General features: G+C 45.6%; 1 protein-coding gene across 1 annotated transcript in view; it reads right to left on the reverse strand.

Moving 5' to 3' along the window:
- Positions 1 to 71: 71 nt before the first annotated feature.
- The window catches only part of LOC115158616 (desmocollin-2), a 41,577-nt gene continuing 25,135 nt past the window's right edge, over positions 72 to 16,513 (reverse strand). Inside the window, exons 10-16 of the mRNA XM_029707780.1 lie at positions 11,814 to 12,061; positions 11,180 to 11,322; positions 8,191 to 8,418; positions 2,101 to 2,322; positions 1,732 to 1,841; positions 1,213 to 1,566; positions 72 to 959 (exon numbers count right to left, since the gene is read on the reverse strand). Coding sequence (XP_029563640.1) covers positions 759 to 959; positions 1,213 to 1,566; positions 1,732 to 1,841; positions 2,101 to 2,322; positions 8,191 to 8,418; positions 11,180 to 11,322; positions 11,814 to 12,061 — 1,506 coding nt within the window. The 3' untranslated portion in view covers positions 72 to 758. The remainder of the gene's footprint in view (positions 960 to 1,212; positions 1,567 to 1,731; positions 1,842 to 2,100; positions 2,323 to 8,190; positions 8,419 to 11,179; positions 11,323 to 11,813; positions 12,062 to 16,513) is intronic.

The raw sequence follows: 16,513 nt of genomic DNA on the forward strand, positions 1-16,513 counted from the left end.
TGGCAGAACACTTCTCCCCCTCTATTACCTCTTTCAAAATACCTTTGGGTTTAATTTAAGAGAAACAAACATTCAAGAAGCAGACCGTTTTAATGTATACAGTACAATAGAAAAATACTCTGCATTAACATCTTCAAGCACAAATGTACAAAACAAAGCTCTTCTCTTTCTGCTTAAATTTGCTATTTATTTTCTCATTAGAAAAAGACAAGATAGTGTGAGCCCTTGACAAACGGCAGCAATTATGAAGCCTTATCTCGTCTCCTACAGAAACCAATTGACTCAGAGATTATGTTACACATTCAGCAATGACAACTCCAGCAATATGATCTCTATCACACACATAGACACACACAAACACACTGATCCTGGCAAGTGTTGTATTACAGTAAAAACAGGGACATACGCCCCCTGGTGTCAAAGCAGAGCATAACAGAAACCAGATCAGAGCACTAAGAGTCAGTAGCATGTGTACCTCAGAGTGAGAATAGTCTGGGTGATGTCTCGCTTCTTCATTCTTCTACAGGCAATGTAGAAGGCTGAGGAGAGAGAGAATACCTGCCATATCTTTGTCTCCCATCCAAAACAACAGCTCTATCATCAGTCTCACTCACTGACAGTCTCACATACTGACGACACGCACTTGGCATTCACCTTCCATTGACTTTAGTGATTGTCGTTCCCTCAAAGGTTCTGATCTTATTAGTTGCTTTGTGTTCCCGTTAGTTGTGTTCTTTATTCGTGTTCTCATCTCCGTCTCAGATCTCCTCCATGCAGATGTTGGCCAGTGTTTTGAACTTTGACCCCAGTGAGTCCAGGAAGTCCAGGTTATCCTGGTCACCAAAGTCACTGCAGCAACCGACCGACCCAGCCGGTGACCCTTCACCCTCGTACCCGTACGCTCGGGCCACGTCGTCCGCATAACGCTCCTCTGACTCATCTGCAAAATACACCAGCTTCTGCAGGACAGAGAAAAGAGGTGTCAACACAGGTTACAGAACGGCTTAGGAATACAACCAGGTCCCGACTGTTGTCACACAACCCAGATATTTATTGCAAAAACACTTGACAGGAATGACAAATTGAGTGCTGAAATTGCATTCTTTTGAAACAGCCCATATTGACTAAATCTACAAATGCAATACACTAATCTGAATACCATCACAAAAACCACAACAACAAAAAACACATGTTGCTTTGGCTATGGTTTACCTTGCCCAGGTAGAGTCCGTTGGTCTTCCAGGTGTGCAAGGCGGAGAGAGTGGAGGAAGCCTGGGACTGTTTGAGGAAGGTAGTGTCTGTGTAGAAGTTACCGCCCCCGTACTGTCCAGTGGAGTACAAGCTACTCTGTCCCTGAGCTGTCAGGAAGTCCCGCCTGCTGCTCGTCTGATACATGCTCTCCCGATTCAGATTGATCGTCTTCTGACCAATCAGAGGAGGACCTGGAGCCGGACACCCCGCCCCATTCTGATCGAGAAGCCCCACCAGCCCTGCCCCCTTCACGGAGCCATCCACTGTGTCCACGGCAACACCGGTGGAAGGTACAATCAGCAGGGCCGCAGATTTCTGACCAGAGATAAGAGACAATGAAAGTCCCATTTACACACACGCACACACACACACATAAACATGCATGCACACACACACGCAAACACACAGGCAAACAGTACACACACAACACACACACTCATCAATGATAGAGGAGCTAGTCCAGAGGAAAGCTGATCTCACCACTTCATCTCCAGGAGCCTCTGTGTTAGACTTCAGCAGCATGCCACCACTACAGTCTTCCATATAGATCTTCTCTCCCTTAGTGGTGCAGTAAAACACAAATAATAGACCTGCATATGAGAGAGCAAATATGTTAGTTACATAAATCCATATAAATGGAAAATTGACTGAAATGATAGATGTGAAGTATAATGTAGGATATGTCATATTCATGACTGAGAAAATGGTATGTGTACTCTGAGTGGTATTTGATTTAATACAGGAATAAACTGACAAAGAATCCGATGTGACTAAGTGATGCAGGATAAGATATGTGATGAATGTACAAGTGTGGGCATGTGCTAGTGTGTATCCATCATTCCTACTCACAGAGCAGTAGGAGCAGCAGGAAAGCGAGCAGCATGGCTAGGACGCCCCAGATCCCCACAGAGACAGAACTCCTCTTGGCCACACACTCTCCCCCTAGGCACTGACACACCCTTACAGACAACACCTGGACCCCGCCCTTATTCTGGAGGTCAGTCACATGCACAGGGACTGTATACACACCCCGGGCCATCTCCACCATCTGCTCCAGCACAGCTGACCCATCTACAGAGGGGGCGGGGTGTAAGAAGGAAGGGAGTTAGGAGGTGATTGACAATATGAGGGATAGGAGAATAGAGGAGGGGGATTTAGAGAGTTAGGTAGAGAGAGAGAAAAAGAGAAAGGGGGAGAGAAAAAAAAAGAAAAAAGAGACAGCGCGAGCTAGAGATAGATTACTTTGGTAGCCAGGGTATAAATGCATCGTGAGGAGATAACCTTTGGAATGTTCAGTGTTCAGAGAGTTTCCCTCCATATTTGGTAGTCTCCTGTGGTGGCTGTGTGCCCCTCACAGTGTGTGTGTGTGTGTGTGTGTGTGTGCGCGTGTGCGCCCATTCGGAAAGTATTCAGACCCCTTGACATTTTCCACATTTTGTTACAGCCCTATTCTAAAATTGATTTAATCGTTTTTTTCCCTCATCAATCTACACACAATACCCCATTACGAGAAATCAAAAACGGAAATATGACATTTACATAAGTATTCAGACCCTTTACTCAGTACTTTGTTGAAGCACCATTGGCAGCGATTAAAGCCTTGAGTCTTCTTGGGTATGATGCTACAAGCTTGGCACACCTCTGCAGATCCTCTCAAACTCTTTCAGGTTGGATCAGGAGCGTCACTGCACAGCTATTTTCAGGTCTCTCCAGAGATGTTAGATCGGGATCAAGTCCGGTCTCTGGCTGGTCCGCTCAAGGACATTCATAGACTTATCCCTAAGCCACTCCTGTGTTGTCTTGGCTGTGTGCTTAGGGTTGTTGTCCTGTTGGAAGGTGAACCTTCATCCCAGTCTGAGGTCCTGAGCGCTCAGGTTTTCCTCAAGGATCTCTCTGTACTTTGCTCTGTTAATCTTTCCCTCAATCCTGACTAGTCTCCCAGTCCCTGCTGATGAAAAACATCCCCACAGCATGATGCTGCCACCACCATGTTTCACCGTAGGGATGGTGCCTGGTTTCCTCCAGACGTGACGCTGGACATTCAGGCCAAAGAGTTCAATCTTGGTCTCATCTGACCCTTTAGGTTCCTTTTAGCAAACTCCAAGCGGGCTGTCATGTGCCTTTTACTGAGGAGTGGCTTCCGTCTGGCCACTCTACCGTAAAGGCCTTATTTGTGGAGTGCTGCAGAGATGGTTGTCCTTCTGGAAGGCTCTCCCATCTCCACAGAGGAACTCTGGAGCTCTGTCAGAGTGAACATTGGTTTCTTGGTCACCTCCCACCTCTCCTGATTGCTCAGTTTGGCCAGGCAGCCAACTCTAGGAAAAATCTTGGTGGTTCCAAACTTCTTCTATTTAAGAATGATGGAGGCCACTTTGTTCTTGGGGACCTTCAATGCTGCAGAAATGTTTTGGTACCCTTCCCCAGATCTGTGCCTCAACACAATCCTGTCTCAGAGCTCTACGGACAATTCCTTCGACCTCATGGCTTGGTTTTTGCTCTGATATGCACGGTCAACTGTGGGACCTTTCCAAATAATGTCCAATCAATTTATTTTACCACAGGTGGACTCCAATCAAGTTGTAGAAACATCAAGGATGATCAATGGAAACAGGATGCAGCTAAGCTACATTTCGAGTCTAATAGCAAAGGGTCTGAATAGGTATTTTGGTTTTTAATTTTTATTAATTTAGCAAACAATTCTAATCAGTTTCTGCATTGTTATTATGGGGTATTGTGCGTAGACTGATTACGACTTTTTTATTTATTTAATCAATTTTGGAATAAGGCTGTAACAAAATGTGGAAAAAATTCAAGAGGTCTGAATACTTCCGAATGCACTGTATGTGCTTTGCAGCGTGTGGCTGTGCGCCCTGGGGTCATGTGAGTGTCCTGCAGCGTGAGGGTCCTGTAGCACGAGAGTCCCCTGGAGTGTAACGTGTGTATTTATCTCAATCCCTATCCCCTCCAGCATCTCACTCTATGGTCACTGTTTGTGCGTGTGCGTGTGGTGTGTGCGTGCCTGCATGCACGTGTGTCTATGTGCCCACTGTGTGCTGGGCCTATGGCAGCCAGTGATGGTTGTTTTGGAACTTATCCACAGATGCATTAACTCTGCCACTAAATAGAGGATGACAGACACACACACACACACATATACATACACACACTAAATGGAGGGTGACATTTCCTCTGTGCTGCCTGGCATTTAGTTTGACATTTCTCCCCTGTGAGGCTGCAGAGGTCTGGCTAGGGCTGATACACACACACACACACACACACACACACACACACACACACACACACACACACACACACACACACAATACTACACCCCCCACCCCCCACATACAGAGGTCTGGCTCTGTCTAATATACACATAGCTGCATCTCAAATTGTACCCTATTTCCTATATAGTGAACTACTTTTGACCAGGTCACACATGGTAGTGGGGTGCCATTTAGGACGCAGCACACACAGGCCTCTGAACAATCACTGCCTTCTGTCTGTTCCACTGGGCTTAAAAGGGGCAATCTGGGATCTAGTAATATGTTCTATGGTCAGTTAAATTCTAGATATAGTCTTCAAATCAAATGTTACTTGTCAACCGCGCTGTGACCTTACCGAAATACTTACAAGCCCATAACCAACAACGCAGTTAAGAAAAATAAGAGTTAGCAGCATAAAAAAAGGGGAGAGGGTCAATGCAAATAGTCCAGGAAGCCATTTGATTAGCTGCTCAGCAGTCTTATGGCTTGGGGGTAGAAGCTGTTTAGAAGCCTTTTGGACCTAGACTCGGTGCTCCGGTATGGTTTCCATGGGGTAGCAGAGAGAACAGTCTATGACTAGGGTGGCTGGAGTCTGACAATTTTTTGGGTCTTCCTCTGACACCGCCTGGTATAGAGGTCCTGGATGGCAGGAAGCTTGGCCCCAGTGATGTACATACTGGGCCGTACGCATTACCTTCTGTAGCGCCTTGCGGTCGGAGGCCGAACAGTTGCCATATCAGACGGTGATGCAACCAGTCAGGATGCTATTGATGGTGCAGTTGTAGAACTTTTTGAGGATCTAAAGACCCATGCCAAATCTTTTCAGTCACCTGAGGTAGAACAGGCATTGTCGTGCCCTCTTCACGACTGTCTTGATGTGTTTGGACCATGATAGTTTGTTGGCGATGTGGACACCAAGGAACTTGAGGCTCTCAACCTGCTCCACTACAGCCCTGTCATAGTCCATGATAATCTCCTTTGTCTTGCTTACATTGAGGGAGAGTTTGTTGTCCTGGCACCACACTGCCAGGTTTCTGACCTCCTCCCCATAGGCTGTCTCATCGTTGTCCGTGATCAGACCTATCACCCTTGTGTCGTCGGCAAACTTAATGATGGTGTTGGAGTCATGCTTGGCCACGCATTCGTGGGTGAACAGGGAGTACAGGAGGGTACTACACACACCCTTGAGGGGCCCCTGTGTTGAGGATCAGCCTGGCAGATGTGTTGTTACCCAACCTTACCACCTGGGGGAGGCCCATCAGGAAATTCAAGATCCAGTTGCAGAGGGAGGTGTTTAGTCCCACTGTCCATAGCTTAGTGATGAGTTTGAGGGCACTATGGTGTTGAATGCTGAGCTGTAGTCAATGAATAGCATTCTCACATAGGTGTTCCTTTTGTCCAGGTGGGAAAGGGCAGTGTGGAGTGCAATAGAGATTGCATCATCTGTGGAGCTGTTGGGGCGGTATGCAAATTGGAGTGGGTATAGGGTTTCTGGGATGATGGTGTTGATGTGAGCCATGACCAGCCTTTCAAAGCACTTCATGGCTACAAATGTGAGTGCTACGGGTCGGTAGTCATTTAGGCAGGTTACCTAGGTCTTCTTGGGCACAGGGACTATGGTGGTCTGCTTGAAACGTAGGTATTACAGAATCAGTCAGGGACAGGTTGAAAATGTCAGTGAAGACACTTTCCAGTTGGTCAGTGCATGCTTTGAGTACAAGTCCTGGTAATGCGTCTGTCCCTGCGGCCTTGTGAATGTTGACCAGTTTAAAGGTCTTACTCACATCGGCTACAGAGAGCATGACCAGAACAGTCGTCCAGAACAGTCGTCCGGAACAGCTGTTGCTCTCACGCATGCCTCAGTGTTGCTTGCCTTGAAGCGCACATAGAAGTAATTTATCTAGTCTGGTAGGCTCGTGTTACTGGGCAGCTCGCTCCGTAATCGTTTGCAAGCCCTGACACATCCGAAGAGCCTCAGAGCCGGTGTAGTAGGATTTAATCTTAGTCCTGTATTCAAGCTTTGCCTGTTTGATGGTTTGACGGAGGGCATTTCTTATAAGCTATCGGGTTAGAGTCCCGCTTGAAAGGTGCAGCTCTACTCTTTAGCTCAGTACAGATGTTGCTTGTAATCCATTGTTCTGGTTAGGGTATGTATGTATGGTCACTGTGGGGACGACGTCATCGATGCACTTATTGATGAAGCCGGTGACTGATGTAGTATTCTCCTCAATGCCAGCGGATGAATCCCAGAACATATGCCAGTCTGTGCTAGCAAAATAGTCCTGTAGCTTAGCATCTGCGTCATCTGACCACTTCCGTATTGAGCGAATCACTTCAACTTCGTGCTTTAGGTTTTACTTGTAGGCAGGAATCATGAGGATAGAATTATGGTAAGATTTGCCAAATGGAGGGCAACGGAGCGCTTTGTATGCATCTCTGTGTGTGGAGTAAAGGTAGTCTAGAGTTTTTTTCCCTCTGGTTGCAAATGTGACATCCTGGTAAAAATTTGGTCAAATGGATTTAAGTTTTCCTGCATTAAAGTTCCCGACCACTAGGAGCGCTACATCTGGATGAGCATTTTCTTCTTTGCTTATGGACTTATGCAGCTCATTATGAGTGCTGGCTTAGTGCCAGCATCGGTTGGTGGTGGTAAATAGATTTTTTTCTCATCTTAAATAGACTGCTACAAAAAATGTGGATGTAAACTCTCTTGGTAAATAGTGTGGTCTTCAGCTTATCATGAGATACTCTACATCAGGCGAGCAAAACCTTGAGACTTCTTTAATATTAGATTTAGCGCACCAGCTGTTATTGACAAATAGACAGACCACAACCCCTTGGCATAAAAATACAAAAATATTGAAACTTGCTGACTGTATACTGTACTGCATAATTGTAGCGGGTTTACTAATGTGTTAGTTCTATTAGCTATGTTGACTATGACATTAGATAATATGGTGACAACAATGTAGGTAGGCTGTGTGTAGCGGTTATGATAGGAAGGTTTGGCTTGGAAAGTTTTTTTTGCCTGGTCACAGACAGTGGATATGTTGGATACTGAAGTCCACATGTGAAGGGAAAAGGTGAAAGAGGAGGAGAGTGCGTAGATGCGAGAAGGAATTTCAACAAAGTGATCATGCTGTTTGTATGTGGCTGTTATGAAAGTGAACTGTGTTTGCGATCAGGGGTGTATTCATTCCGCTAATTATGTTGAAAAAATGTTTCTTAAAACAGAAGCAAATGGAACAAAACAGGGCTAAACATACCTAAACTCTTGTTTTCAACTGTTGGACTAACGATTACACCCTAGATCAGCTAGATGCAGGCAAGAGTGTGCAAGGCGGTACTGTCACTCTCTGTCACTGATTACTAAAAATGATGTTGACCTGTGCACCTACGTTGTAAACTTTTTAATTCATTGGTTAGATTGTAGCAACCTCATGATGGGTATAGGGAAAATAGCCTAAACCCATCGATGTTACATTGAGCTAGGTGAATAGAATATGAATGACAGTCATCCAATATGCTGTAATAGAAATAAGGCCAAGCTCATTCAAAAATATATCTCCCTCCCTCATCTTAAACGTCACCGACTGCCACTGCTCTGGATGTAGACATACTATACCCACAATTCAACCACAACCATATTTCAACCCCAACCCACTCTACTCACTTTGAATGTCTCTCAGCCTCCATTTCCCATCATGCCCCTCTGGCAGCATGAAGTTGAAGGGTCTGGCATAAGGTGATAAGTCAGCATCCTCTGCTTCTATGGTTACAGAGCCCATCTGCCCGTCCTCCCCCTCACACAGCGTCAGGTATGTCCCCGGGACGATCATTGGGACGTTATCATTGACGTCCTCGATCAGCAGCGTTATATTGCCATTGCCAGACTTCTTACCTAAGAGACAGAAAGAAGGGGGAGGGGTCAGGTGAACAAGGTCAAGCTCTGAGCTGCAGTCCCGATTGGGTAACTTTTCAGGTTTCACTCATTCAAAACTGAACTTATTCATCCGTTCGTTCATTCAAACCTGGAATCTCTCATCCATTAATTCAAACATGATGTCATCTGTAACCTGAATGAATTTGTCTATTCATTCAGTAATCCAATCAACTATTTTGTTACATCTAAAATCCATTGTATTATACAATAGTGCCACATAACAAAAGTACAATACTTTGTGTGGAATATGTAATAACAGTTGAAGTGCTGTACACAAACATGCACAGTTATGTTAAGGTCAAATGTAGCCGTTTTTATCTAAATATGAAATAATTTATGGGTAACAATTAAGTAAGTACCTTACTGTGATTGATTTCAATTAAAATGGTCAAACAAAAATAGCATCTATTTCTCAAGCAATAATTTTGCTAGGACTGCCTGGGAGTGGCCTGAGTGAGGGGCCTAATGGGAGGGATATGTAACCTGAAAACTAGCAGTTATGGGCAGAGAGGTTTGAAACTCTGTTAATGGTCTATTAACTTACACTGCCAGGTGGTGTCGCCAGGCAAGCCAAAACTCCACCCATGGAAAAAAAAGAGTTGGAATTGCAGGCGGTCTTTTCAAACAGCTCTTATACTAAAAAGGTATTAGCATAATTTTCAAAATTTCACAGTATTATTCCAACCTCATATTTTCAAATATATATATTTTAAAAAACACAGGTAAATCACGTTTTTGACTGCACTGCTCCTTCAATAAGAAAAACAGCTTGTGAGTGTTCTGTTGTGTAGATTTCCTTTGGGGGTTTAGAACAGTTCAGCCCTAATGAAGATAAAACAGTTCAAGTTCTTGCATGAATCTCCTCCTGCCACATTCTATGTGACTCTGTACTTAAAGCAAGACGAGATAGAGACAAATAGCAGCCAACGGCTTTGATCTTATTTACACTATGGTGTTGCGCGACCCTTTCACACATATCACTCTCAGGAATGGTAGAGACATTCAGATAATACAGATTAGCTTAACCCTTTCAATTCAATAGGCTTTAATGGCATGGGAAACATACACTACATTACCAAAAGTATGTGGACACCTACTCGTCGAACATCTCATTCCAAAATCATGGGCATTAATATGGAGTTGGTCCCCCATTTGCTGCTATAACAGCCTCCACCTCCACTTCTGGGAAGGCTTTCCACTAGATGTTGGAACATTTCTGTGGGGACTTAGCCCTGGCTCGCAGTCGGCGTTCCAATTAATTCAAAAGGTGTTCGATGGGGTTGAGGTCAGGGCTCTGTGCAGGCCAGTCAAGTTCTTCCACACCGATCTCAACAAACCATTTCTCTATGGACCTCACTTTGTGCACGGGGGCATTGTCATGCTGAAACAGGAAAGGGCCTTCCCCAAATTGTTGCCACAAAGCTGGAAGCACAGAATCGTCTAGAATGTCATTGTATGCTGTAGAGTTATGACTTCCATTCACTGGAACTAAGGGGCCTAGCCCAAACCATGTAAAACAGCCCCAGACCATTATTCCTCCTCCACCAAACTTTACAGTTGGCACTATGCATTGGGGCAGGTAGCGTTCTCCTGGCATCTGTCCGTCGGACTGCCAGATAGTGAAGAGAACGCGTTTCTACTGCTCCAGTTTCCAATGGCAGCGAGCTTAAACAACCCTCCAGCCGACGCTTGGCATCGTGCAGTGATCTTAGGCTTGTGTGCGGCTGCTCGGCCATGGAAACCCATTTCATGAAGCTCCCAACAAACAGTTATTGTGCTGACATTGCTTCCAGAGGCAGTTTGGAAGTCGGTAGTGAGTGTGAGAGGACATGCGATTTTTACGCGCTTCAGCACTAGGCGGTCCCGTTCTGTGAGCTTGTGTGGCCTACTACTTCGCGGCTGAGCCGTTGCTCCTCCTAAACGTTTCCACTTCACAATAACAGCACTTACAGTTAACCGGGGCAGAAATTTGACGAACTGACTTGTTGGAAAGGTGGCATCCTATGACGGTGCCACGTTGAAAGTCACTGAGCTCTTCAGTATGGTCATTCTACTGCCAATGTTTCTCTATTGAGATTGCATGGTTGTGTGCTTGATTTTATACACCTATCAGCAACGGGTGTGGCTGAAATAACCGAATTGACACATTTTAAGGGGTGTCCACATACTTTTGTGTATATATATATACATATATAGTGTATGTTTACATTGCCAAATCAAGTGAAAGAGAATAACCCAAAGTGAAATAAACAATACAAAATTAAGAGTAAACCTTACTCACAAAAGTTCCAAACAGAGACATTTCAAATGTTATATTACGGCTATATACAGTGTTGTAACAATGTGCAAATAGTTAAAGTACACTGAGCACAAAGGAGAGTTTCCGCCTACCACACCCTGATTGACAACCCAACAACACTGATCAGCCACACCCCAGTTCAGTTACTCCAGGTGTTCTCACCAACGCCTCACAACAGCATAGCAAGTCTGTTACTGTAAGGACGTGGTCCTTTATGAACACCAATAAAGTCATGTTTCACTGTATCACTGCATGTTCACCTACACTATGAGGAAAGCTGTAAACCTCACAGGGAAATGTTATTAAACCCCAAAAGGCAGATGTGTCATTTCATACTAATACATGTATGAAGTATCCTTCATACACTCTCCAGTGCGGTTGCCCATGTGTAATAACAGTTTGGGTGAAAACCCCACTCACTCTCGTCCACAGCTTTGATAGTGATGGTGTAGGCTCCGTTGGTAACTAGAGGAGACTCAAGGTCGATGGTGTTAGCTACCCTCAGCTCTCCCGTGGTCTCTCCCACAGCTATCCATGAGCCAGGGTCAAATTTTGTGTAGTACCTACAACACACAAATCAACATTTGTATTGGTCACATACACATTTTGAGCAGATGTTATTGTGGATGTAGCGCGGGGGAAAATACTGCAAAGTTGCTTAGGAGCTAGAAGCAGACCTGCCATGTCTGTCAGCACCATCTTACACACACACAGAACAGGTTTAACAGATAGCATAGAGCTATTGATGCATTCCAAACTAGAGGTGACAAGTGCAACACGATATGCATGTAGAAACATGAATAGAAGAATGTATGAAAGACACTAGAAAACATCTCATAACATCTAATTTCATCTAAAGGAAAATATAATTTACTCCCAATCCACTCTAATATAACCAGCTTTAGGGTAGTCATTAGTCTATATTCTTCCTTTACTCTACTGTTACTGGATGTGTAGGGACAGTGGGTCGTTAGTGTGCACTAGGGACAGTGGGTCGTTAGTGTGCACTAGGGACAGTGGGTCGTTAGTGTGCACTAGGGACAGTGGTCCGTACTTGATCCCCTTGCTACTCTTGGTCTCTGGGTCCAATGCGGTGTAGGTGGAAAGGAGGGTCCCGTTGGGAGTGTTCTCTTTAACCCTGATCACCATATTAGGAGGGGTAAACAATGGCCCCTCGTCCTCATCACCCACACTGACATCCACAGGGATGGACAGCCAGGTCCCTGCCATGCCCACCAGGGGAGCCTCGTTCTGGGCAGAGATCATCAGCTTCACTGTCTTTTCCTTCTCATAATCAAGAGGCTGGAGGAGGGGTGGGAGAGGAGAGAAGAGGGGGAAAAAAACAGGTTAGGCTCATGACGAACTCAGACTAGCCTGGCTGTCATTCTGTCAGCATTAGCCTGAGCTCTGTGGCTGCATCCCCAATGGCTCCCTATTCCCTACCAAGTGCACAACCTTTTACCAGAGCCCAATGAGCCCTATGGCCCCTGGTCAAAAGTAGCACACTAGATAGGGAATAGGGTCCCATTTGGGACACAAACTGTGCAAAATGTTCCTGTTACGACTCAGGTCAAGCTGAAGTCTCCATCCTCTGACACATTTAACACCCACCTACCAGAGAGCAGAGACGCACTGTGACCTGCTAATAATAACAACCACGCTCACTTCTTATCACTGCTACAACTTAGACACACATACACATACCCCCACACACACACACAAGTCTGATGAGACTAATCCAAAATCAGCTCTCCAGGGAGCTATTAACTTATACCGCCTGGTGAGGTCACCAGGCAGGCCAAAAGTCCACCCATCCAACCTCATATTGTGGAAACATATATAAAACACAGGAAAATCATGTTTTTGACTGCGCTGTCCCTTTACTAAGAAAACAGCTTGTGAGTGTCTCTGTGTGTGACACACACAGAGAGAGACAAGTCTGCCAAGACAAATTCCACGCTCAACTCTCCAGAGAGCTGCCTCTGAATTATAACAGTGTGAGCAGATTAATATCATCATTCATCTTTTAGTCAGTATGTCAGTCTCTGTCTTTGTCAGTATGTCAGTCTCTGTCTTTGTCAGTATGTCAGTCTCTGTCTTTGTCAGTATGTCAGTCTCTGTCAGTCTTTGTCAGTATGTCAGTCTCTGTCAGTATGTCAGTCTCTGTCAGTATGTCAGTCTCTGTCAGTATGTCAGTCTCTGTCAGTATGTCAGTCTCTGTCTTTGTCAGTATGTCAGTCTCTGTCAGTCTTTGTCAGTATGTCAGTCTCTGTCTTTGTCAGTATGTCAGTCTCTGTCTTTGTCAGTCTCTGTCTTTGTCAGTCTCTGTCTTTGTCAGTATGTCAGTCTCTGTCAGTCTCTGTCTTTGTCAGTATGTCAGTCTCTGTCAGTCTCTGTCTTTGTCAGTCTTTGTCAGTATGTCAGTCTCTGTCAGTCTCTGTCTTTGTCAGTATGTCAGTCTCTGTCAGTCTCTGTCTTTGTCAGTCTCTGTCTTTGTCAGTATGTCAGTCTCTGTCAGTCTTTGTCAGTATGTCAGTCTCTGTCTTTGTCAGTATGTCAGTCTCTGTCAGTCTCTGTCAGTCTCTGTCTTTGTCAGTATGTCAGTCTCTGTCTTTGTCAGTATGTCAGTCTCTGTCTTTGTTAGTCTCTGTCTTTGTCAGTATGTCAGTCTCTGTCAGTCTCTGTCTTTGTCAGTCTCTGTCTTTGTCAGTATGTCAGTCTCTGTCAGTCTTTGTCAGTATGTCAGTCTCTGTCAGTCTTTGTCAGTATGTCAGTCTCTGTCAGTCTTTGTCAGTATGTCAGTCTCTGTCAGTCTCTGTCTTTGTCAGTATGTCAGTCTCTGTCAGTCTTTGTCAGTATGTCAGTCTCTGTCAGTCTCTGTCTTTGTCAGTATGTCAGTCTCTCTCTCTGTCTGTCAGTCTCAGACACTGACAAAGACAGACAAAGTCTCTCTCTCTCTGTCTGTCTGTCTGTCTGTCTGTCTGTCTGTCTGTCTGTCTGTCTGTCTGTCTGTCTGTCTGTCTGTCTGTCTGTCTGTCTGTCTGTCTGTCTGTCTGTCTGTCTGTCTGTCTGTCTGTCTGTCTGTCTGTCTGTCTGTGTGCATGCTGGGAATTTTTGGGAGTTTGAGTGTTTGGTGAGGAGGACTCTGTCCTAACTAACTTTCTAGACTCTTGTCTTGATCTTTTCCTTACATTTTATTTTCTATGGTATACGGTTAATGCAATATTTGTTTTAGCGGTATCCACAGTTTTTTTCAGAGTTAGGGTGGAAGAGGACAGAGTAAGTTTTCTGGGGTTTGCAAGGCGTGGTATGCGCGATGGCTTCTCAGCCTAGCGCGGAGGAGATGCTGTCGATACGGCATGGATTCAGGTGTGTTCCTGAGAATGGAGTTAAGGTGGAGGAGGTTCTGCTCGCGGTCGGCGAACAGGTAGGAGCTGAATTTATACATTCTGCTTCTAGAATGAACAAAGCTGTGGTTGTGTTCATGAAAAGAGAAAATTTGGTTGGTAGGCTAATTGCTAGCGGAATATTTGTAAGGGATGTGTTGGTGCCAGTTTTACCTCTTTCTACCCCTTCGACAAGAGTAGTCGTTGCAAATTTACCTCCGTTTATTACGGACGATCAGATCAGGAAAGAGCTGAGTCGTTTTGGTAAGTTTGCTAGCGGGTTTCGTGTACTGTCGGCAGGCTTTCAGGCAGCTGCTGTTAAGCACGTTGTTTCGTTCCGGAGGCAAGTGTTTATGTTTCTGAACAACAATGAGCAACAGCTAAATGTGCATTTTAAAGTGAGGCATGGGGAGGGGCTCTATGCAGGGTTTGCCAGCACAGACAGTCTACGGTGTTTTGAGTGTGGGGATTTGGGGCATAAGAGCTTTGCATGCCCACATAAAGGCCGTAGACAAAGTGAGGGTACAAGCGCTGGTGGGGGAAATCGAGATCAAAGTGCAGGGGGTAATGAGATGCAGACAGCAGAGGCTGGGCCTAGTCATACCAGGGATGGTGGGGTAGCTGAGGCTGGGTCTAGTCAGACTAGAGATGGTGGGGTAGTGGAGGCTGGGTCTAGTCAGACTAGAGATGGTGGTGTAGCGGAGGCTGGGCCTAGTCAGGCTAGAGATGGTGGGGTAGTGGAGGCTGGGTCTAGTCAGGCTAGAGATGGTGGGGTAGTGGAGGCTGGGCCTAGTCAGGCTAGAGATGGTGGGGTAGTGGAGGCTGGGTCTAGTCAGGCTAGAGATGGTGGGGTAGTGGAGGCTGGGTCTAGTCAGGCTAGAGATGGTGGGGTAGTGGAGGCTGAGCCTTGTCAGGCTAGAGATGGTAGGGTAGCTGAGGCTGGGCTTAGCTATGATATGGAGGGTGGTGTAGAGGATGCTAAGTCTAGTCAGGTTATGACAGTGGATGAAGAGAGTACAGTGGGGAAGTGTAAGAGACTAGGGGGGGAGGAGGAGGGTGCCAAGCGGAAAAGGAAAAAGGGTGTGGTTAAAGGCACAATGGAAACTTTGCCTGTTGCTGTGGGAGATGCCCTGACCAGAGAGGAAGGGCAGGTGGTCAGGGTGGGAGATAGAGATGAGGAGGAAAGTGAGTCTGAGGAAGAGGATGAGGAGTTATTTTTTTCAGACTCCTCTTCAATAGGCCCGGAGCTGACAGCCAGTCAAGCAGAGGGGTCTAAGTACACGGTGAGGGAACTGACAAGGTTCCTGAATGAGACCAAGGGGAAAAAAGTCAATCTTGAGGCTTTTTTCCCTGATTCAAGAAAGTTTGTACGATCAGTACAACATGCTGTGAGAAATGAGGGGCATGGTGTCCTCTCACCCAGGAAACGGTTTAGGTTGAGGAAGTGGGTCACGACAGTGCGTAAGGGTCTACCTTCGGACACTGTTTAGATGTATACTTTCTTTCTGACACTGGGGTTTTTGAGCTTTGCTATTGGTCTCTTTCTCTGCTGGCTTTTCTCCCACTTCTTATGGAGACTCTACGGGTAGGCTCGCTCAATATAAATGGCGCCAGAAATGCGGGAAAGAGGAGTGTGTTGGGTGAATATGTAAAACAAAAAAAAGTACAGGTGTTGTTTCTGCAGGAGACACATAGTGATGTATTGAATGAAGTCGATTGGGGGCTCTGGTGGAAAGGGGCAAGTGTGTTGAGCCATGGGACAAATCTTAGTGCAGGAGTGGCAGTCCTTTTTGCACCGGGTCTGTCTGTAAAAATTTGCTCCTCAAAGGAGGTGTGTAGGGGTAGGCTCCTTGTTGTTAAAGCAGAAATTAACAATATGGGGTTTGTCTTTATAAATGTGTATGCGCCTAACACAGGGAGAGAAAGAGGGGTTCTATTTGGGAGTCTTAGACAGGAACTCTCACAGGTAGCGCCTGAGGAGACACTGGTGGTTGGAGGGGACTGGAACTGCACAATAGATTTTACAAAAGACAGAAATGGGGAAGAGCCTCATTCAGTGTCAGTGGGAGTGTTAAGGGATATTATTAATCAGTTTGACCTAGTGGATGTTTGGAGAACTAAACATCCGAACACAAGACAGTATACATGGGTGAAGGTTTTTGGGGCTAGGGTGAGTGCAGCCCGACTTGATCGGTTTTATATGTCTAGGAATCGGAGCAATAGGCTGTTGGGCGCTACCATTCTCCCGGTGGGGTTTTCCGATCATCATATAACCATGGCTCGGCTGTCTATTTCACCAGGGCCCCGGCAGGCATCCTATTGGAAATTCAATGTAAAGCTCTTACAAGATGCCACTTTTTGCGCAGGT

This window comes from Salmo trutta, chromosome 22, assembly GCF_901001165.1.
Source record: "Salmo trutta chromosome 22, fSalTru1.1, whole genome shotgun sequence".
NCBI classification, from domain to species: Eukaryota; Metazoa; Chordata; class Actinopteri; order Salmoniformes; family Salmonidae; genus Salmo; species Salmo trutta.